The sequence below is a fragment of the Mugil cephalus genome, chromosome 9, assembly GCF_022458985.1.
Source record: "Mugil cephalus isolate CIBA_MC_2020 chromosome 9, CIBA_Mcephalus_1.1, whole genome shotgun sequence".
Taxonomy (NCBI): Eukaryota; Metazoa; Chordata; class Actinopteri; order Mugiliformes; family Mugilidae; genus Mugil; species Mugil cephalus.
In genome coordinates, this window is record NC_061778.1 from 328832 (window position 1) to 350963 (window position 22132).

The 22132-nt window shown below is 44.0% G+C and overlaps 5 protein-coding genes across 5 annotated transcripts in view; 2 read left to right on the forward strand and 3 right to left on the reverse strand.

Moving 5' to 3' along the window:
* The window catches only part of LOC125013006 (olfactory receptor 52K1-like), a 41360-nt gene that overhangs the window by 10661 nt on the left and 8567 nt on the right, over window positions 1–22132 (forward strand). The gene's annotated exons all lie outside the window — the stretch shown is intronic.
* LOC125013767 (olfactory receptor 142-like) lies at window positions 1088–2123 on the reverse strand. The gene has a single exon (XM_047594664.1). The coding sequence runs from the start codon at window positions 2015–2017 to the stop codon at window positions 1088–1090; it is 930 nt and encodes a 309-aa protein (XP_047450620.1). The 5' UTR covers window positions 2018–2123.
* LOC125013768 (olfactory receptor 4S2-like) lies at window positions 5461–6971 on the reverse strand. The gene has a single exon (XM_047594665.1). The coding sequence runs from the start codon at window positions 6388–6390 to the stop codon at window positions 5461–5463; it is 930 nt and encodes a 309-aa protein (XP_047450621.1). The 5' UTR covers window positions 6391–6971.
* Window positions 7384–13058, reverse strand: LOC125013769 (olfactory receptor 10T2-like). The gene is made up of 4 exons (XM_047594666.1): window positions 11932–13058; window positions 11297–11457; window positions 9127–9257; window positions 7384–7493 (listed from the first exon to the last, which is right to left on the reverse strand). Exons 1-4 carry the CDS (start codon window positions 12847–12849, stop codon window positions 7384–7386), a joined length of 1320 nt encoding a protein of 439 aa, XP_047450622.1. The 5' UTR covers window positions 12850–13058.
* LOC125013007 (olfactory receptor 4S2-like) lies at window positions 16606–17521 on the forward strand (the record flags this gene model as incomplete). The annotated part of the gene is made up of 1 exon (XM_047593266.1): window positions 16606–17521. A coding segment is annotated over one exon (915 nt), but the record flags the coding sequence as incomplete, so codon positions are not given.

The following is a 22132-nucleotide window of genomic DNA, read 5'->3' on the forward strand; positions in this document are numbered from 1 at the left end:
GCTGCAGGGCATTATCCGCGTGGAGGGCGTGTGGGCGGAGCATCGTCCGCGTGGAGGACGTGTGGGCGGGGCATGTGTTTAACGCAGCTTAATTATCGTCTAGATAACGCACTACATGATGCACTACAGGTTTGTAGTTAAACAGTATCTACAGTTACATTATAAGGCAACTTAGCACAAATGAAAAGTCAGGCAGACATTTTTAATGTTAGAAAACACGCCTCCTCTTTTCTCCTCTTTCTAAGAAACTGAACCTGACGGCCTTTACATGACAGCGTTAGTTTTCTTCTCGTCCTTGTCGACGTCAGCCAATAAGAACTGTCCAGTCCAGTCAGACTGCATATTATTACTGTTATTTATTTAAATTAATTTCCAGCTCCACCACCTATCTCACCTATGCCTGTAGCCCTGGTCAGATTCATCACAGTGACAAGACTGAAATGACACATTCATCAGTTTGTTGTCATGTTACTGTTAAAGGGACAGTGAAGCATCTACCTGTGAGGGCCTACACCATGGTGCACACACCTTACACCTACAGTCACACTTCCTCTGAACCCTTCTTTCCTGTGCGCTGATACTTCAGTTGACCTGAATAAAATGGGTTTAAATGGCAGTAAAACTGTGTGAGCCAGGAGCTTCCTAAACGGAGTTTTCTGGAGTTTTGCAGAAGTTTATACACAAATCTTCTTCTCAAATTAAGTTTGATTGTCTCAATTTGTAGAAATATCTGAAGGTAGCTGCAGATATTTCCTGCAGGATGGTAGAGGCCAGAAACTAAACACAGGCCCTTTAGCTTTGAGCTTAGACCCTAATGAACCCTCATCTCTTGCAGGCTGAAAATAATCCTGCTGTCATGGTCCTGGTTAGTCTCCTCAATATTATGATCATGACATGAGTTTTTAAATATACATAAATAGGTTCAACTCACATTGTACACAACTCTTATCTCCTCTGAACAGTTTTTTTCACATTGCAAAAAAAAAAGATGTTGAAGTCATTGAAGTGAATATATTTTAAGATTCAAGTTGTAACACAGTGAACAATTATAAGGATGCAAAGCTCCATTAATGTTAAAGTAATAATACTAATACGATACTTGTGATAAGAGATTTTTACATGCAACACGGACCTTAGCCAGATTGAGGCCGTACATTAGAGGGTTGAAGAGCGGTGGACACGTGAGGAAGTACAACGATAAGAAGATCCTCAGTGAGTTTGGGACGCTGCTCATGTCGAATCTGCTCTGTAATATCTCAAAGCAGGCGCCAAAGGAAAAGTTGAGCAGGGAGGCGAGGTGAGGGGTGCAGGTGCTGAGAGCTTTCTGTCGGGTCTGTTTAGATCCAGAGAAACACACTCTGAGAATCTTCATGTAGGTGTGAAGGATTAAAATGAAAGGAGCGAACACAGAGAGAGCACTAACAGACAGGCCGAAGATGTTGTTGACTGTGGTGTCGTAACAGGCCAGTTTCACCACAGAGTGGTTGTCACAGTAGACCTTGTTAATAATGTTTCCACAGAGTTTCAAAGGAACAATCAGATGCTGATTAATGAAATTTATCAAAATCGGAGGCAACCATATAACTGCTATAAGGGCTGCAACCTTATTATAAGACATGTATTTATTATATTGTAACGGAGAACAGATAGCCAGGTATCGGTCATAAGACATGATGGCTAAGTTTAAATATTCTATACTTCCATAAGAATAAACACAAAAAATCTGCAGGAAACAGAGCGGAGCAGAAACCAAGTGAACGTCAGAGAGGATCTGGACCAGGAGGAACGGGAACAAGGTTGTGCTGCCATACAGTCCATTAACAAACAGGCTGCACAGGAACATGTACATAGGTTCATGTAAGCTCCTGTTCACACAGATCACCACCATCAGAAAAACATTGGCTGCAACAATAAATATGTACAGAAACATAATAATGAGGAAACACAAGTATTTAAATGCCCCAGTGTCATAGTAGGCAGAAAGGATGAAGTATGGATCTTGTGTTGAGTTAATCATGAGCCTGGTTTTCCACAAAGCAAAAGTTCTGTTGTAGAACTTACTGGAAGATATAATCTGCTAAACCCTGCTCACCTTTCATAATGTGCCGGTTAACACAAACAGAAGTCGGAGGAATAAAGCTGCACAGACCCAGTGTTACAGATACTGTTTCAGGAAAGCACCACAAATAAAAGAGATCGTCTTCAAAGTCAAGAGAACTACGGTTAGAAATTATACAACAAAGAGTCCTTCCTATCTGAGCTGGAACTCTTCTCTGACCTCTTTTAAACCTTTAAAGACAGAGGACGTCCACAGCCACAGTGCGACCTCATTAAGGCTCCACTGGTTAATTCTCATGTTGAAGTTACGTCAGTGAAATGATTAAACTCTGAAGCTTTCCACCTTCATCATGTCAACTTTTCACTGTTCCACAATAAACACAGCGGTGTTCCTAGGTTGTGTTTGAGTAAAGGGTCCATTTTTGTTGTGTTCCTGTAAGATGGAATCACCATAAGCCTCTAGTGGCCATAGGGTCAGAAAATGTGAGTAGGGAGGATGTCAGGGTGGATGGAGCAGTCCACAAAACGTTGGGCTTTAACAGAAACCACAAGTGTTCCATTAATTATAATCAAATAAGTTTAATGGAAATGGAAACTAGACCTGGACCCAGAGTTTCTAGAAACACCACAGAGCTCACATGTTCTCCAAAGGTTCTAGTGAAACAGAACCAGGTCCACTCTCCATCTGGACATTAGGATCAAACCAAAGAACCCAAAGTGTTCCTCCACATTGGGTTTTTACCTCTTAAAGTGAATCTGGCTCCAAAATGCTACTGATTCACTACAGGAGGCAACGTTCACACAATTCAACCTTTGGACATTTTATTTCTCCTTGACATCATCACATTCTACCATTGAGCTCATTATACGATCCAGAAGAAGATGGAGATTTTCACATGGAACTCCCCAGGACCCCAGCCACCAAGGCTACATGCTACATAGCAATGCTAAGCTAACAGCCACCAAGAGTCTTTTTGTCCCTTCTCGCTTCCTGATTGTGGAGGTGGTATGCTGCAGACACCGACAGAGCATTGTGGAACACCATCCTCCAACCCTGCTGGTCTGTAGGATGACACCACGGTTGGACAGCATCTCAATTCAATTCAATACAGTTTTATTTATATAGCACCAATAACAACACAAATCGTCTCAAGACGCTTCACAAAAAACAGCCTGAAACCTCCAGAGCAGCCTGAGGGAAAAAGTCCCTTTAACAGGAAGAAACCTGGAGCAGAACCAGCTCATATGGAGGAAGCATCTGCTGAAGACCAGCCGGGTAGAACCAGAGAAGATAGAGAGAGAAGAAGAACAGGAGAAACAAGATAAACTAACTTCTGTCAGATACAAACATCAAGCTGAAGGAAACATGTAGGATCTAGTAATATAACACATAGCTGATGATCTGTGACAGTTTGTGAGTATAACAGGAATCATGGGCAGGTTGGTGAATAGTTCATCTAGGTAGGAGTGGACACCTGGAGGAGGACATGAAGACTGGGACAGATGTAGTTTATGGAGCTCCACAGGTCTGATACACAGACTCCAGACCATGAAGACTGGGCTGGTTGATGAGGCCACGGCAGCAGATGTAGCTTAGAACTCCACAGGTCAGATATTCAGCCTCCAGACCAGAGACGGTGACGTAGAGACGATGTCTTCCTCCAGAACCCAAACTGGGAGCTGGTTCCACAGGAGAGGAGCCTGATAGCTGAAGGTTCTACCTCCCATTCTACTTTTAGAACCTCTAGGAACCACAAGCAGACCTGCACTTAGAGATCGTAGTGATCTGTTGGGACAGTATGGTTCTATGAGGTCTTTCAGATATGATGGAGCTCGGCCTTTCAGGGCCTTGTATGTAAGGAGGAGGATTTTAAATTCAATTCTAGATTTTAAAGGGAGCCAATGAAGAGAAGCTAATACTGGAGTAATATGATCTCTCTTGCTAATTCCTGTCAGTGCTCTCGCTGCAGCGTTTTGAATCAATTGGAGGCTTTTTAAAGAGTATTTGGAGCCAGACAGTAACGAGTTACAATAATCCAGCCTGGAAGACACAAATGCATGAACTAGTTTTTCTGCATCACTCTGAGAAAGGATGTTCCTAATGTTGATGATATTACGAAGGTGGAAGAAAGCAGTCCTGGTCACCTGCTTTATGTGAGAATTAAAGGACATATCCTGGTCAAATATAACACCAAGGTTTTTCACAGTAGTACTGGAGGCCAAGGTAACGCCATCCAACAAAAGCAGGTGATTAGATAATGAATCTCTGACATGTTTAGAGCCACATACAAAAATTACAGGTCAACCAGGCCTTTATGTCTTTAAGGCACTTACTTATATACGGTCTATATGAAGGAGAAGCAGCAGACTATGACTTAATGTGTTTAACGCAGCTTAATTATCGTCTAGATAATGCACTACATGATGCACTACAGTTATTTAGTTAAACAGTAGCTACAGTATCTACAGTTACATTATAGGGCAACTTAGCACAAATGAAAAGTCAGGCAGACATTTTTAATGTTAGAAAACACGCCTCCTCTTTTCTCCTCTTTCTGAGAAACAGAACCTGACGGCCTTTACATGACAGCGTTAGTTTTCTTCTCGTCCTTGTCGACGTCAGCCAATAAGAACTGTCCAGTGCAGACAGACTGCATATTATTACTGTTATTTATTTAAATTAATTTCCAGCTCCACCACCTATCTCACCTATGCCTGTAGCCCTGGTCAGATTCATCACAGTGACAAGACTGAAATGACACATTCATCAGTTTGTTGTCATGTTACTGTTAAAGGGACAGTGAAGCATCTACCTGTGAGGGCCTACACCATGGTGCACACACCTTACACCTACAGTCCACACTTCCTCTGAACCCTTCTTTCCTGTGCGCTGATACTTCAGTTGACCTGAATAAAATGGGTTTAAATGGCAGTAAAACTGTGTGAGCCAGGAGCTTCCTAAACGGAGTTTTCTGGAGTTTTGCAGAAGTTTATACACAAATCTTCTTCTCAAATTAAGTTTGATTGTCTCAATTTGTAGAAATATCTGAAGGTAGCTGCAGATATTTCCTGCAGGATGGTAGAGGCCAGAAACTAAACACAGGCCCTTTAGCTTTGAGCTTAGACCCTAATGAACCCTCATCTCTTGCAGGCTGAAAATAATCCTGCTGTCATGGTCCTGGTTAGTCTCCTCAATATTATGATCATGACATGAGTTTTTAAATATACATAAATAGGTTCAACTCACAATAAGCACAACTCTTATCTCCTCTGAACAGTTTTTTTCACATTGCAGAAAAAAAGATGTTGAAGTCATTGAAGTGAATATATTTTAAGATTCAAGTTGTAACACAGTGAACAATTATAAGGATGCAAAGCTCCATTAATGTTAAAGTAATAATACTAATACGATACTTGTGATAAGAGATTTTTACATGCAACACGGACTTTAGCCAGATTGAGGCCGTACATTAGAGGGTTGAAGAGCGGTGGACATGTGAGGAAGTACAACGATAAGAAGATCCTCAGTGAGTTTGGGACGCTGCTCATGTCGAATCTGCTCTGTAATATCTCAAAGCAGACGCCAAAGGAAAAGTTGAGCAGGGAGGCGAGGTGAGGAGTGCAGGTGCTGAGAGCTTTCTGTCGGGTCTGTTTAGATCCAGAGAAACACACTCTGAGAATCTTCATGTAGGTGTGAAGGATTAAAATGAAAGGAGCGAACACAGAGAGAGCACTAATAGACAGGCTGAAGATGTTGTTGACTGTGGTGTCGTAACAGGCCAGTTTCACCACAGAGTGGTTGTCACAGTAGACCTTGTTAATAATGTTTCCACAGAGTTTCAAAGGAACAATCAGATGCTGATTAATGGAATTTAACAAAATCGGAGGCAACCATATAACTGCTATAAGGGCTGCAACCTTATTATAAGACATGTATTTATTATATTGTAACGGAGAACAGATAGCCAGGTATCGGTCATAAGACATGATGGCTAAGTTTAAATATTCTACAGCTCCATAAGAATAAACACAAAAAATCTGCAGGAAACAGAGCGGAGCAGAAACCAAGTGAACGTCAGAGAGGATCTGGACCAGGAGGAACGGGAACAAGGTTGTGCTGCCATACAGTCCATTAACAAACAGGCTGCACAGGAACATGTACATAGGTTCATGTAAGCTCCTGTTCACACAGATCACCACCATCAGAAAAACATTGGCTGCAACAATAAATATGTACAGAAACATAATAATGAGGAAACACAAGTATTTAAATGCCCCAGTGTCATAGTAGGCAGAAAGGATGAAATATGGATCTTGTGTTGAGTTAATCATGAGCCTGGTTTTCCACAAAGCAAAAGTTCTGTTGTAGAACTTACTGGAAGATATAATCTGCTAAACCCTGCTCACCTTTCATAATGTGCCGGTTAACACAAACAGAAGTCGGAGGAATAAAGCTGCACAGACCCAGTGTTACAGATACTGTTTCAGGAAAGCACCACAAATAAAAGAGATCGTCTTCAAAGTCAAGAGAACTACGGTTAGAAATTATACAACAAAGAGTCCTTCCTATCTGAGCTGGAACTCTTCTCTGACCTCTTTTAAACCTTTAAAGACGGAGGACGTCCACAGCCACAGTGCGACCTCATTAAGGCTCCACTGGTTAATTCTCATGTTGAAGTTACGTCAGTGAAATGATTAAACTCTGAAGCTTTCCACCTTCATCATGTCAACTTTTCACTGTTCCACAATAAACACAGCGGTGTTCCTAGGTTGTGTTTGAGTAAAGGGTCCATTTTTGTTGTGTTCCTGTAAGATGGAATCACCATAAGCCTCTAGTGGCCGTAGGGTCAGAAAATGTGAGTAGGGAGGATGTCAGGGTGGATGGAGCAGTCCACAAAACATTGAGCTTTAACAGAAACCCCAAATGTTCCATTAATTATAATCAAATAAGTTTAATGGAAATGGAAACTAGACCTGGACCCAGAGTTTCTAGAAACACCACAGAGCTCACATGTTCTCCAAAGGTTCTAGTGAAACAGAACCAGGTCCACTCTCCATCTGGACATTAGGATCAAACCAAAGAACCCAAAGTGTTCCTCCACATTGGGTTTTTACCTCTTAAAGTGAATCTGGCTCCAAAATGCTACTGATTCACTACAGGAGGCAACGTACACACAATTTAACCTTTGGACATTTTATTTCTCCTGGACGTCATCACATTCTACCATTGAGCTCATTATACGATCCAGAAGAAGATGGAGATTTATACATGGAACTCCCCAGAACCCCAGCCACCAAGGCTACATGCTACATAGCAATGCTAAGCTAACAGCCACCAAGAGTCTTTTTGTCCCTTCTCGCTTCCTGATTGTAGAGGTGGTATGCTGCAGACACCGACAGAGCATTGTGGAACACCATCCTCCAACCCTGCTGGTCTGTAGGATGACACCACGGTTGGACAGCATCTCAATTCAATTCAATCCAGTTTTATTTATATAGCACCAATAACAACACAAATCGTCTCAAGACGCTTCACAAAAAACAGCCTGAAACCTCCAGAGCAGCCTGAGGGAAAAAGTCCCTTTAACAGGAAGAAACCTGGAGCAGAACCAGCTCATATGGAGGAACCATCTGCTGAAGACCAGCCGGGTAGAACCAGAGGAGATAGAGAGAGAAGAAGAACAGGAGAAACAAGATAAACTAACTTCTGTCAGATACAAACATCAAGCTGAAGGAAACATGTAGGATCTAGTAATATAACACATAGCTGATGATCTGTGACAGTTTGTGAGTATAACAGGAATCATGGGCAGGTTGGTGAATAGTTCATCTAGGTAGGAGTGGACACCTGGAGGAGGACATGAAGACTGGGACAGATGTAGTTTATGGAGCTCCACAGGTCTGATACACAGACTCCAGACCATGAAGACTGGGCTGGTTGATGAGGCCACGGCAGCAGATGTAGCTTAGAACTCCACAGGTCAGATATTCAGCCTCCAGACCAGAGACGGTGACGTAGAGACGATGTCTTCCTCCAGAACCCAAACTGGGAGCTGGTTCCACAGGAGAGGAGCCTGATAGCTGAAGGTTCTACCTCCCATTCTACTTTTAGAACCTCTAGGAACCACAAGCACACCTGCACTTAGAGATGGTAGTGATCTGTTGGGACAGTATGGTTCTATGAGGTCTTTCAGATATGATGGAGCTCGGCCTTTCAGGGCCTTGTATGTAAGGAGGAGGATTTTAAATTCAATTCTAGATTTTAAAGGGAGCAGAGTAGAAAGTGGAAAATTACAGGTCATCCAGGCCTTTATGTCTTTAAGGCGCTTGGAGTTTAACCAGCGGATTAGTTTCATCTGGTTTCATGGATAAATATAGCTGGGTATCATCTGCGTAGCAATGGAAGTTTATGCTGTGCTTTCTAATAATATTGCCTAAGGGAAGCATGTATAATGTGAATAATATTGGTCCTAGCACAGAACCCTGAGGAACTCCATAGCTTACTTTGGTATATATAGAAGAGTTGTTGTTTACATGGACAAACTGGAATCTGTCTGACAGATATGATTCAAACCCGTCTAGTGCAGTTCCTGTAATGTTGATCACACTTTCAAGTCTCTGTAGTAGGCAAAAGCTGAAGTGTGTGTCCTGTGAAGAGATGGACAGACGAGTCAAAGATGCAGCTACAGGCTTTGACTGCACTGATTGGATCTGGTCTTTGAAGCTGCAACCTGAGACCTGAGTGAACTGACCGACACTGTGACATCTTACATCAGCTGTTGTGAGGACATGTGTGTGCAGACCAAACAACAAACCCTGGTTCACTACAACACTGAGACAACTACGCCAGGACAAGGGAGAGGTCTACAGGAGTGGAGATTGGGACCTTTACCAGCAGACCAGGAAAAAACTGACAAAGGAGATCAAGGCAGCAAAGAGGAACCACACTGAAAAGTTGTGAAGGCCTGCAGACATCACCAACTACAGGAGACTCCCAACTTGTGGTGAGCCCCCGCCTGGCAGAGGACCTCAATGTCTTTTACTCCAAGTTTGAAAGTACTTTCACACCTTCCACTTCCCCCACCATCTCCATCACACCCTCTCTCCACTGCTCTTCTCCCTCTACACTGATGACTACACCTCTGGGTACCCTTCTGTCAAACTCCTCAAGTTTGGACTCATCCGGGACGGGGACCAGTCTGTATACAGAGGGGAAGTGGATCAGCTGGTTCTCTGGTGCAGTCAGAACCACCTGGAGCTAAACCTGCTCAAGACTGTGGAGATGATTGTGGACTTTAGGAAGAAACCCCCCTCCACCCCTCCCCTTACCGTCCTTAACAGGACTGGTCCCACCGTGGACTCATTCAGGTTCCTAGGGTCCACAATCTCACGGTACCTGAAGTTGACCTCCCACATTGTTTCTGTTAGAGAGAAGGTCCAGCAGAGGTTGAACTTTTTCATTCTCTTCCAGTCTTCTCAGTGGGTAATTTTGTCATTAATCCAGCATGAGTACAGTATGTCTGCTTAGGAGGCCCAGGGTGGAGGACTGGGAGCATCTCCACAATCAATATGTAAAGAACCCCATTGAGATTTCCCATTTGTGTAACAACTTAAATATTTAGAATTTTGTATTTTGTGTCTGTTTAATATGACCTGTGGGTGACCTGTGCACTTGCATTCTTAAGAATTTGTCCTACTGGCAGCTCCATAGTGTTTTTGTAGAGTTGAGGGGTTCATAATAAAAAAATACACCTTGTTTTGGGCTTGTTGGATTAGCACCGCCGCTTAATTTGCACAATATTAGGCTTCGTCTCATTTACACATTTAATGTCTGAAGAAAGGGGCGCAGCGACTCGGTGGTTAGTGCTGATGTCTCCCAGTGAGAAGGTTGAGGTTTGAGTCCAGCTCGGGTCTTTCTGGGTGGAGTTTGCATGTTCTCCCTGTGTCTACGTGGGTTTTCCCTGGGTACTCTGGTTTCCTCCCACCTCCAAAAACACGCACGTTAGGCTAATTGGCCCTACCAGGGCCCTACCCTAATTGGTGACTCTATATTGACCCTAGGTGTGAGTGTGATTGGTTGTTTGTCTCTGTGTTAGCCCTGAGATAGACTGGAGACCTGTCTAAGGTGTTACATGGGCTCGCCTGGCTCTAGGAGAATGGCAGAGGGCCAGGTTGGGATGTTTGCTTGCCCCAAGACTCTCTGCCTGCATGTGAGGATGAAAGAGTTGATTCCCTGAACCTTGGGGTCAGAGAACAAGCCCTGACTGTTGTTTGCCCTTATGAACAGCAGCTCAGAACACCCACACTTTTTGGAGGCCTAAGGCCTGGAGTAGACCCTGACTCCATTGTCCTGCTGGGGGACTTCCAATCACGTTTAATCACATACCTCTGTAACATTACATGGACATCGGGGGCAGTGCCTCTGGAGTGACAGACTGGGGGGGTGGTCTCCATCTTTAAGAAATGGGACCAGAGGGTGTGTTCCAACTATAGGGGGATCACACTCCTCAGCCTCCCTGGTAAAGTCTACACCAGGGTGCTGTAAAAGAGGGTCCGATTGATGGTTGAACCTCGAGGAGGTTCGATTGAGGAGGAACAAAGTGGTTTTCATCCCGGGCATGGAACCATGGACCAGCTCTTTGCCCTCACTATGGTGCTGGAGAGGAAATGGGGGTTTGCCCAACCGGTCCATATGTGTTCCTACTACCAAAGGAGCTAGAGTTTGGTCCATGTAGCCGGATGTAAGTTGGACTTGTTCCAGTTGAGGGTTGGACTCCTCCAGGGCTGCCCTTTATCACTGGTTCTGTTCATACCTTCAATGGACTGAATTCCTAGGAGAAGCCGGGTGGTGAGGGTGTGGTCCTCCTAGCTTCATCGAACTACAACCTCCAGCTCTTACTGGGGCGGTTCGCAGCCGAGTGTGAAGCAGCTGGGATGAAGAACAGCACCTCCAAGTCTGAGGCCACGGTCCTCAATTGGAAAAGGGTGGATTGAAGTTGGAGATCGATAGATGAATCAGAGCAGAATCTGCAGTGATGGGGGACTTTAACCGGTCTGTTGTGGTGGAGAGAGAGCTAAGCCCAAAGGCCAAGCTCTAAATACAGGTCGATCTATGTTCCAACCCTCACCTATAGTCATGAACTCTGGATAATGCCCCAAAGAACAAGATTGCGGATACAAGTGTGCTCCTCCACATCGAGAGGAGTCAGTTGAGGTGATTGGAATCTGGTAAGGACACCTCCTGTTAGAGTTGTTCTGGGCATGTCCCACCGGAAGGAGGCCTCGCATCCTCCCATCTCCTGTCTGGCCTGGGGGTTCCTCTGCAGGATCTGGAGGAAGTGGCCCAGGAGAGGGCGGCCTGGACCTCTCTCCTGAGGCTACTGCCTCTGTGACCCGGACCTGGATAAGCAAAAGGCGATGACGAAAAGACGACAAACATCTGCACGCCTCCTCTGAGAAATGAGACATTCATGAGTTTGTTTCATGTTAGTGATCACAGAGAGCTTCCTAAAAAAGTGTTGGCAAGATTCACTAAATACTTTCTGGAGTTTTGCAGAAGTTTATACACTAATCTTCTTCTCAAATTAAGTTTGATTGTCTCCACTTGTAGAAATACCTGAAGGTAGCTGCAGATATTTCTGGCAGGATGGTAGAAGATATTATGATTAGATATTAGTTTGAAATATACATACATTCAACTCACATTAAACACAACTCTTATATCTCCTCTGAACAGTTTTTATTCACATTGCAGAAAAAAAGATGTTGAAGTTATTGAAGTGAATATATTTTAAGATTCAAGTTGCAACACAGTGAACAATTAGAAGGATGCAAAGCTCCATTAATGTTAAAGTGCTAATACTAATACGATACTTGTGATAAGAGATTTTTACATGCAACACGGACCTTAGCCAGATTGAGGCCGTACATTAGAGGGTTGAAGAGCGGTGGACATGTGAGGAAGTACAATGATAAGAAGATCCTCAGTGAGTTTGGGACGCTGCTCATGTCGAATCTGCTCTGTAATATCTCAAAGCAGGCGCCAAAGGAAAAGTTGAACAGGGAGGCGAGATGAGGGGTGCAGGTGCTGAGAGCTTTCTGTCGGGTCTGTTTAGATCCAGAGAAACACACTCTGAGAATCTTCATGTAGGTGTGAAGGATTAAAATGAAAGGAGCGAACACAGAGAGAGCACTAACAGACAGGCCGAAGATGTTGTTGACTGTGGTGTCGTAACAGGCCAGTTTCACCACAGAGTGGTTGTCACAGTAGACCTTGTTAATAATGTTTCCACAGAGTTTCAAAGGAACAACCACAGACAGCACAACAATATTTACAAAAATCAGGGGCAACCATATAACTGCTATAAGGGCTGCAACCTTATTATAAGACATATATTTATTATATTGTAACGGAGAACAAATAGCCAGGTATCGGTCATAAGACATGATGGCTAAGTTTAAATATTCTATACTTCCATAAGAATAAACACAAAAAATCTGCAGGAAACAGAGCGGAGCAGAAACCAAGTGAACGTCAGAGAGGATCTGGACCAGGAGGAACGGGAACAAGGTTGTGCTGCCATACAGTCCATTAACAAACAGGCTGCACAGGAACATGTACATAGGTTCATGTAAGCTCCTGTTCACACAGATCACCACCATCAGAAAAACATTGGCTGCAACAATAAATATGTACAGAAACATAATAATGAGGAAACACAAGTATTTAAATGCCCCAGTGTCATAGTAGGCAGAAAGGATGAAATATGGATCTTGTGTTGAGTTAATCATGAGCCTGGTTTTCCACAAAGCAAAAGTTCTGTTGTAGAACTTACTGGAAGATATAATCTGCTAAACCCTGCTCACCTTTCATAATGTGCCGGTTAACACAAACAGAAGTCGGAGGAATAAAGCTGCACAGACCCAGTGTTACAGATACTGTTTCAGGAAAGCACCACAAATAAAAGAGATCGTCTTCAAAGTCAAGAGAACTACGGTTAGAAATTATACAACAAAGAGTCCTTCCTATCTGAGCTGGAACTCTTCTCTGACCTCTTTTAAACCTTTAAAGACGGAGGACGTCCACAGCCACAGTGCGACCTCATTAAGGCTCCACTGGTTAATTCTCATGTTGAAGTTACGTCAGTGAAATGATTAAACTCTGAAGCTTTCCACCTTCATCATGTCAACTTTTCACAGAGGTGTTCCTAGGTTGTGTTTGAGCTCAGCAGTAATGACTTCATGAGCTTCTTCTCCGATAAAATTGTTGCATTAGTGATAAAATTCATATCACCTTTCCATCTGTCAAAGATGTAAGTACAGTGGCATTAGAAACCTCTGTAGGACCGAGTCAATATTTGGATTCTTTCTCTCTAATTGATCTTCCTGAGCTCACTTCAGTTATTACAGCATCTAAACCATCAACTTGTCTTCTAGATCCCATCCCGACTAAGTTGCTCCAGGAGGTTTATCCATTAATTAATACCTCCATATTAAATCAGATAAACTTATCTTTATTTACAGGATATGTGCCCCAGTCCTTTAAAACTGCTGTAATTAAACGATTACTTAAAAAACCCACTCTTGACCCAGATGTTTTAGCAACTATAGGCCAATTTCCAACCTTCCTTTTATCTCTAAAGTTTTGGAAAGGGTTGTTGTCAATCAGTTGGTTGATCATTTAAACAGGAATGGTTTGTTTGAAGAGTTTCAGTCAGGTTTTAGAGCTCATCATAGCACAGAAACAGCTCTGGTTAAAGTTACCAATGATCTCCTCATGGCTTCAGACGATGGACTTGTCTCTATACTTTTCCTGCTAGATCTCAGTGCTGCATTTGACACTGTTGATCACAGTATTTTACTACAGAGACTTGAAAGTGTGATTAATATTACAGGAACTGCACTAGACGGGTTTGAATCATATCTGTCAGACAGATTCCAGTTTGTCCATGTAAACAACAACTCTTCTATATATACCAAAGTAAGCTATGGGGTTCCTCAGGGTTCTGTGCTAGGACCAATATTATTCACATTATACATCCTTCCCTTAGGCAATATTATTAGAAAGCACGGCATACACTTCCATTGCTACGCAGATGATACCCAGCTATATTTATCCATGAAACCAGATGAAACTAATCCGCTGGTTAAACTCCAAGCGCCTTAAAGACATAAAGGCCTGGATGACCTGTAATTTTCTACTTTTAAACTCAGACAAAACTGAAGTTATTGTATTTGGCTCTAAACATGTCAGAGATTCATTATCTAATCACCTGCTTTTGTTGGATGGCGTTACCTTGGCCTCCAGTGCTACTGTGAAAAACCTTGGTGTTATATTTGACCAGGATATGTCCTTTAATTCTCACATAAAGCAGGTGACCAGGACTGCTTTCTTTCACCTTTGTAATATCATCAACATTAGGAACATCCTTTCTCAGAGTGATGCAGAAAAACTAGTTCATGCATTTGTGTCTTCCAGGCTGGATTATTGTAACTCGTTACTGTCTGGCTCCAAATACTCTTTAAAAGCCTCCAACTGATTCAAAACGCTGCAGCAAGAGCACTGACAGGAATTAGCAAGAGAGATCATATTACTCCAGTATTAGCTTCTCTTCATTGGCTCCCTTTAAAATCTAGAAATGAATTTAAAATCCTCCTCCTTACATACAAGGCCCTGAAAGGCCTCATAGAACCAGACTGTCCCAACAGATCACTACCATCTCTAAGTGCAGGTCTGCTTGTGGTTCCTAGAGGTTCTAAAAGTAGAATGGGAGGTAGAACCTTCAGCTATCAGGCTCCTCTCCTGTGGAACCAGCTCCCAGTTTGGGTTCTGGAGGAAGACATCGTCTCTACGTCACCGTCTCTGGTCTGGAGGCTGAATATCTGACCTGTGGAGTTCTAAGCTACATCTGCTGCCGTGGCCTCATCAACCAGCCCAGTCTTCATGGTCTGGAGTCTGTGTATCAGACCTGTGGAGCTCCATAAACTACATCTGTCCCAGTCTTCATGTCCTCCTCCAGGTGTCCACTCCTACCTAGATGAACTATTCACCAACCTGCCCATGATTCCTGTTATACTCACAAACTGTCACAGATCATCAGCTATGTGTTATATTACTAGATCCTACATGTTTCCTTCAGCTTGATGTTTGTATCTATGACAGAAGTTAGTTTATCTTGTTTCTCCTGTTCTTCTTTTCTCTCTATCTTCTCTGGTTCTACCCAGCTGGTCTTCAGCAGATGCTTCCTCCATGTGAGCTGGTTCTGCTCCAGGTTTCTTCCTGTTAAAGGGAGTTTTTCCCTCTGGCTGCTCTGGAGGTGTCAGGCTGGTTTTTGTGAAGCGTCTTGAGACGATTTGTATTGTTATTGGCGCTATATAAATAAAACTGGATTGAATTGAATTGAGATGCTGTCCAACCGTGGTGTCATCCTACAGACCAGCAGGGTTGGAGGATGGTGTTCCACAATGCTCTGTCGGTGTCTGCAGCATACCACCTCTACAATCAGGAAGCGATAAGGGACAAAAAGACTCTTGGTGGCTGTTAGCTTAGCATTGCTATGTAGCATGTAGCCTTGGTGGCTGGGGTCCTGGGGAGTTCCATGTGTAAATCTCCATCTTCTTCTGGATCGTATAATGAGCTCAATGGTAGAATGTGATGATGTCAAGGAGAAATAAAATGTCCAAAGGTTGAATTGTGTGTACGTTGCCTCCTGTAGTGAATCAGTAGCATTTTGGAGCCAGATTCACTTTAAGAGGTAAAAACCCAACGTGGAGGAACACTTTGGGTTCTTTGGTTTGATCCTAATGTCCAGATGGAGAGTGGACCTGGTTCTGTTTCACTAGAACCTTTGGAGAACATGTGAGCTCTGTGGTGTTTCTAGAAACTCTGGGTCCAGGTCTAGTTTCCATTTCCATTAAACTTATTTGATTATAATTAATGGAACATTTGGGGTTTCTGTTAAAGCTCAATGTTTTGTGGACTGCTCCATCCACCCTGACATCCTCCCTACTCACATTTTCTGACCCTACGGCCACTAGAGGCTTATGGTGATTCCATCTTACAGGAACACAACAAAAATGGACCCTTTACTCAAACACAACCTAGGAACACCGCTGTGTTTATTGTGGAACAGTGAAAAGTTGACATGATGAAGGTGGAAAGCTTCAGAGTTTAATCATTTCACTGACGTAACTTCAACATGAGAATTAACCAGTGGAGCCTTAATGAGGTCGCACTGTGGCTGTGGACGTCCTCTGTCTTTAAAGGTTTAAAAGAGGTCAGAGAAGAGTTCCAGCTCAGATAGGAAGGACTCTTTGTTGTATAATTTCTAACCGTAGTTCTCTTGACTTTGAAGACGATCTCTTTTATTTGTGGTGCTTTCCTGAAACAGTATCTGTAACACTGGGTCTGTGCAGCTTTATTCCTCCGACTTCTGTTTGTGTTAACCGGCACATTATGAAAGGTGAGCAGGGTTTAGCAGATTATATCTTCCAGTAAGTTCTACAACAGAACTTTTGCTTTGTGGAAAACCAGGCTCATGATTAACACAAGATCCATATTTCATCCTTTCTGCCTACTATGACACTGGGGCATTTAAATACTTGTGTTTCCTCATTATTATGTTTCTGTACATATTTATTGTTGCAGCCAATGTTTTTCTGATGGTGGTGATCTGTGTGAACAGGAGCTTACATGAACCTATGTACATGTTCCTGTGCAGCCTGTTTGTTAATGGACTGTATGGCAGCACAACCTTGTTCCCGTTCCTCCTGGTCCAGATCCTCTCTGACGTTCACTTGGTTTCTGCTCCGCTCTGTTTCCTGCAGATTTTTTGTGTTTATTGTTATGGAGGTGTAGAATATTTAAACTTAGCCATCATGTCTTATGACCGATACCTGGCTGTCTGTTCTCCGTTACAATATAATAAATACATGTCTTATAATAAGGTTGCAGCCCTTATTGCAGTTATATGGTTGCCTCCGATTTTGTTAAATTCCATTAATCAGCGTCTGATTGTTCCTTTGAAACTCTGTGGAAACATTATTAACAAGGTCTACTGTGACAACCACTCTGTGGTGAAACTGGCCTGTTACGACACCACAGTCAACAACATCTTCGGCCTGTCTGTTAGTGCTCTCTCTGTGTTCGCTCCTTTCATTTTAATCCTTCACACCTACATGAAGATTCTCAGAGTGTGTTTCTCTGGATCTAAACAGACCCGACAGAAAGCTCTCAGCACCTGCACCCCTCACCTCGCCTCCCTGCTCAACTTTTCCTTTGGCGCCTGCTTTGAGATATTACAGAGCAGATTCGACATGAGCAGCGTCCCAAACTCACTGAGGATCTTCTTATCGTTGTACTTCCTCACGTGTCCACCGCTCTTCAACCCTCTAATGTACGGCCTCAATCTGGCTAAGGTCCGTGTTGCATGTAAAAATCTCTTATCACAAGTATCGTATTAGTATTAGCACTTTAACATTAATGGAGCTTTGCATCCTTCTAATTGTTCACTGTGTTGCAACTTGAATCTTAAAATATATTCACTTCAATAACTTCAACATCTTTTTTTCTGCAATGTGAATAAAAACTGTTCAGAGGAGATATAAGAGTTGTGTTTAATGTGAGTTTAACGTATGTATATTTCAAACTAATATCTAATCATAATATCTTCTACCATCCTGCCAGAAATATCTGCAGCTACCTTCAGGTATTTCTACAAGTGGAGACAATCAAACTTAATTTGAGAAGAAGATTAGTGTATAAACTTCTGCAAAACTCCAGAAAGTATTTAGTGAATCTTGCCAACACTTTTTTAGGAAGCTCTCTGTGATCACTAACATGAAACAAACTCATGAATGTCTCATTTCTCAGAGGAGGCGTGCAGATGTTTGTCGTCTTTTCGTCATCGACTTTTGCTTATCCAGGTCCGGGTCACAGAGGCAGTAGCCTCAGGAGAGAGGTCCAGGCCGCCCTCTCCTGGGCCACTTCCTCCAGATCCTGCAGAGGAACCCCCAGGCCAGACAGGAGATGGGAGGATGCGAGGCCTCCTTCCGGTGGGACATGCCCAGAACAACTCTAACAGGAGGTGTCCTTACCAGATTCCAATCACCTCAACTGACTCCTCTCGATGTGGAGGAGCACACTTGTATCCGCAATCTTGTTCTTTGGGGCATTATCCAGAGTTCATGACCATAGGTGAGGGTTGGAACATAGATCAACCTGTATTTAGAGCTTGGCCTTTGGGCTTAGCTCTCTCTCCACCACAACAGACCGGTTAAAGTCCCCCATCACTGCAGATTCTGCTCTGATTCATCTATCGATCTCCAGCTTCATCCTCACTACAAGATACTTGAACTCCTTAACTTGAAGCAGGACCTCCTCGCCAACCCGGAGTGAGCAATCCACCCTTTTCCGATTGAGGACCGTGGCCTCAGACTTGGAGGTGCTGTTCTTTATCCCAGCTGCTTCACACTCGGCTGCGAACTGCCCCAGTAAGAGCTGGAGGTTATAGTTCGATGAAGCTAGGAGGACCACACCCTCACCACCCGGCTTCTCCTAGGAATTCAGTCCAGTGAAAGTATGAACAGAACCAGTGATAAAGGGCAGCCCTGGAGGAGTCCAACCCTCAACTGGAACAAGTCCAACTTACATCCGGCTACATGGACCAAACTCTAGCTCCTTTGGTAGTAGGAACACATATGGACTGGTTGGGCAAACTCCCATTTCCTCTCCAGCACCATAGTGAGGGCAAAGAGCTGGTCCATGGTTCCATGCCCGGGATGAAAACCACTTTGTTCCTCCTCGATCGAACCTCCTCGAGGTTCAACCATCAATCGGACCCTCTTTTCCAGCACCCTGGTGTAGACTTTACCAGGGAGGCTGAGGAGTGTGATCCCCCTATAGTTGGAACACATCCTCTGGTCCCATTTCTTAAAGATGGAGACCACCCCCCCAGGTGTGTCACTCCAGAGGCACTGCCCCCGATGTCCATGTAATGTTACAGAGATATGTGATTCAACGTGATTGTAGGTCCCCCAGCAGGACAATGGAGTCAGGGTCTACTCCAGGCCTTAGGCCTCCAAAAAGTGTGGGTGTTCTGAGCTGCTGTTCATAAGCACAAACAACAGTCAGGGCTTGTTCGCTGACCCCAAGGTTCAGGGAATCAACTCTTTCATCCTCACATGCAGGCAGAGAGTCTTGGGGCAAGCAAACATCCCAACCTGGCCCTCTGCCATTCTCCTAGAGCCAGGCGAGCCCATGTAACCAGTTTGGGCTGGACCCAGCCGGGCTCCATGGGCAAAGACCCAGCCACTCACCCATAAACCCTAGCCCCAGGCTTGGCTCCAGGGTGGGGCACTGGTAGCTCTCCAAGCCAGTCTGACTTCTACAACTAGTCATGTATGAATCTACATGATCTACATCTACATGTCAGCTATTCATCTCAGCTCATCTCATCTTCTACTACCTCTTATCCTCACTGGGGTCGTGGGGGTTACTGGAGTCGGTCCCAGCTGTCATCGGGTGAGGGGGGGGTGGTCCACCTTAGACAGGTCTCCAGTCTATCTCAGGTCTAACACAGAGACAAACAACCAATCACACTCACACCTGGGGTCAATATAGAGTCACCAATTAGGGTAGGGCCCTGGTAGGGCCAATTAGCCTAACGAGCGTGTTTTTGGAGGTGGGAGGAAACCAGAGTACCCAGGGAAAACCCACGTAGACACAGGGAGAACATGCAAACTCCACCCAGAAAGACCCGAGCTGGATTCAAACCTCAACCTTCTCACTGGGAGACATCAGCACTAACCACCGAGTCGCTGCGCCCCTTTCTTCAGACATTAAATGTGTAAATGAGACGAAGCCTAATATTGTGCAAATTAAGCGGCGGTGCTAATCCAACAAGCCCAAAACAAGGTGTATTTTTTTATTATGAACCCCTCAACTCTACAAAAACACTATGGAGCTGCCAGTAGGACAAATTCTTAAGAATGCAAGTGCACAGGTCACCCACAGGTCATATTAAACAGACACAAAATACAAAATTCTAAATATTTAAGATGTTACACAAATGGGAAATCTCAATGAGGTTCTTTACATGTTGATTGTGGAGATGCTCCCAGTCCTCCACCCTGGGCCTCCTAAGCAGACATACTGTACTCATGCTGGATTAATGACAAAATTACCCACTGAGAAGACTGGAAGAGAATGAAAAAGTTCAACCTCTGCTGGACCTTCTCTCTAACAGAAACAATGTGGGAGGTCAACTTCAGGTACCGTGAGATTGTGGACCCTAGGAACCTGAATGAGTCCACGGTGGGACCAGTCCTGTTAAGGACGGTAAGGGGAGGGGTGGAGGGGGGTTTCTTCCTAAAGTCCACAATCATCTCCACAGTCTTGAGCAGGTTTAGCTCCAGGTGGTTCTGACTGCGCCAGAGAACCAGCTGATCCACTTCCCCTCTGTATACAGACTGGTCCCCGTCCCGGATGAGTCCAAACTAGAGTTTGACAGAAGGGTACCCAGAGGTGTAGTCATCAGTGTAGAGGAAGAAGAGCAGTGGAGAGAGGGTGTGATGGAGATGGTGGGGGAAGTGGAAGGTGTGAAAGTACTTTCAAACTTGGAGTAAAAGACATTGAGGTCCTCTGCCAGGCGGGGGCTCACCACAAGTTGGGAGTCTCCTGTAGTTGGTGATGTCTGCAGGCCTTCACAACTTTTCAGTGTGGTTCCTCTTTGCTGCCTTGATCTCCTTTGTCAGTTTTTTCCTGGTCTGCTGGTAAAGGTCCCAATCTCCACTCCTGTAGACCTCTTCCTTGTCCTGGCGTAGTTGTCTCAGTGTTGCAGTGAACCAGGGTTTGTTGTTTGGTCTGCACACACATGTCCTCACAACAGCTGATGTAAGATGTCACAGTGTCTGTCAGTTCACTCAGGTCTCAGGTTGCAGCTTCAAAGACCAGATCCAATCAGTGCAGTCAAAGCCTGTAGCTGCATCTTTGACTCGTCTGTCCATCTCTTCACAGGACACACACTTCAGCTTTTGCCTACTACAGAGACTTGAAAGTGTGATCAACATTACAGGAACTGCACTAGACGGGTTTGAATCATATCTGTCAGACAGATTCCAGTTTGTCCATGTAAACAACTCTTCTATATATACCAAAGTAAGCTATGGAGTTCCTCAGGGTTCTGTGCTAGGACCAATATTATTCACATTATACATGCTTCCCTTAGGCAATATTATTAGAAAGCACGGCATAAACTTCCATTGCTACGCAGATGATACCCAGCTATATTTATCCATGAAACCAGATGAAACTAATCCGCTGGTTAAACTCCAAGCGCCTTAAAGACATAAAGGCCTGGATGACCTGTAATTTTCCACTTTCTACTCTGCTCCCTTTAAAATCTAGAATTGAATTTAAAATCCTCCTCCTTACATACAAGGCCCTGAAAGGCCGAGCTCCAGCATATCTGAAAGACCTCATAGAACCATACTGTCCCAACGGATCACTACCCTCTCTAATTGCAGGTCTGCTTGTGGTTCCTAGAGGTTGTAAAAGTAGAATGGGAGGTAGAGCCTTCAGCTATGAGGCTCCTCTTCTGTGGAACCAGCTCCCAGTTTGGGTTCTGGAGGAAGACACAGTCTCTACATCACCGTCTCTGGTCTGGAGGGCTGAATATCTGACCTGTGGAGTTCTAAGCTACATCTGCTGCCGTGGCCTCATCAACCAGCCCAGTCTTCATGGTCTGGAGTCTGTGTATCAGACCTGTGGAGCTCCATAAACTACATCTGTCCCAGTCTTCATGTCCTCCTCCAGGTGTCCACTCCTACCTAGATGAACTATTCACCATCCAAGAAGATGGAGATTTACACATGGGGAGTTCCATGTGTAAATCTCCATCTTCTTCTGGATCATATAATGAGCTCAATGGTAGAATGTGATGACGTCCAGGAGAAATAAAATGTCCAAAGGTTGAATTGTGTGTACGTTGCCTCCTGTAGTGAATCAGTAGCATTTTGGAGCCAGATTCACTTTAAGAGGTAAAAACCCAACGTGGAGGAACACTTTGGGTTCTTT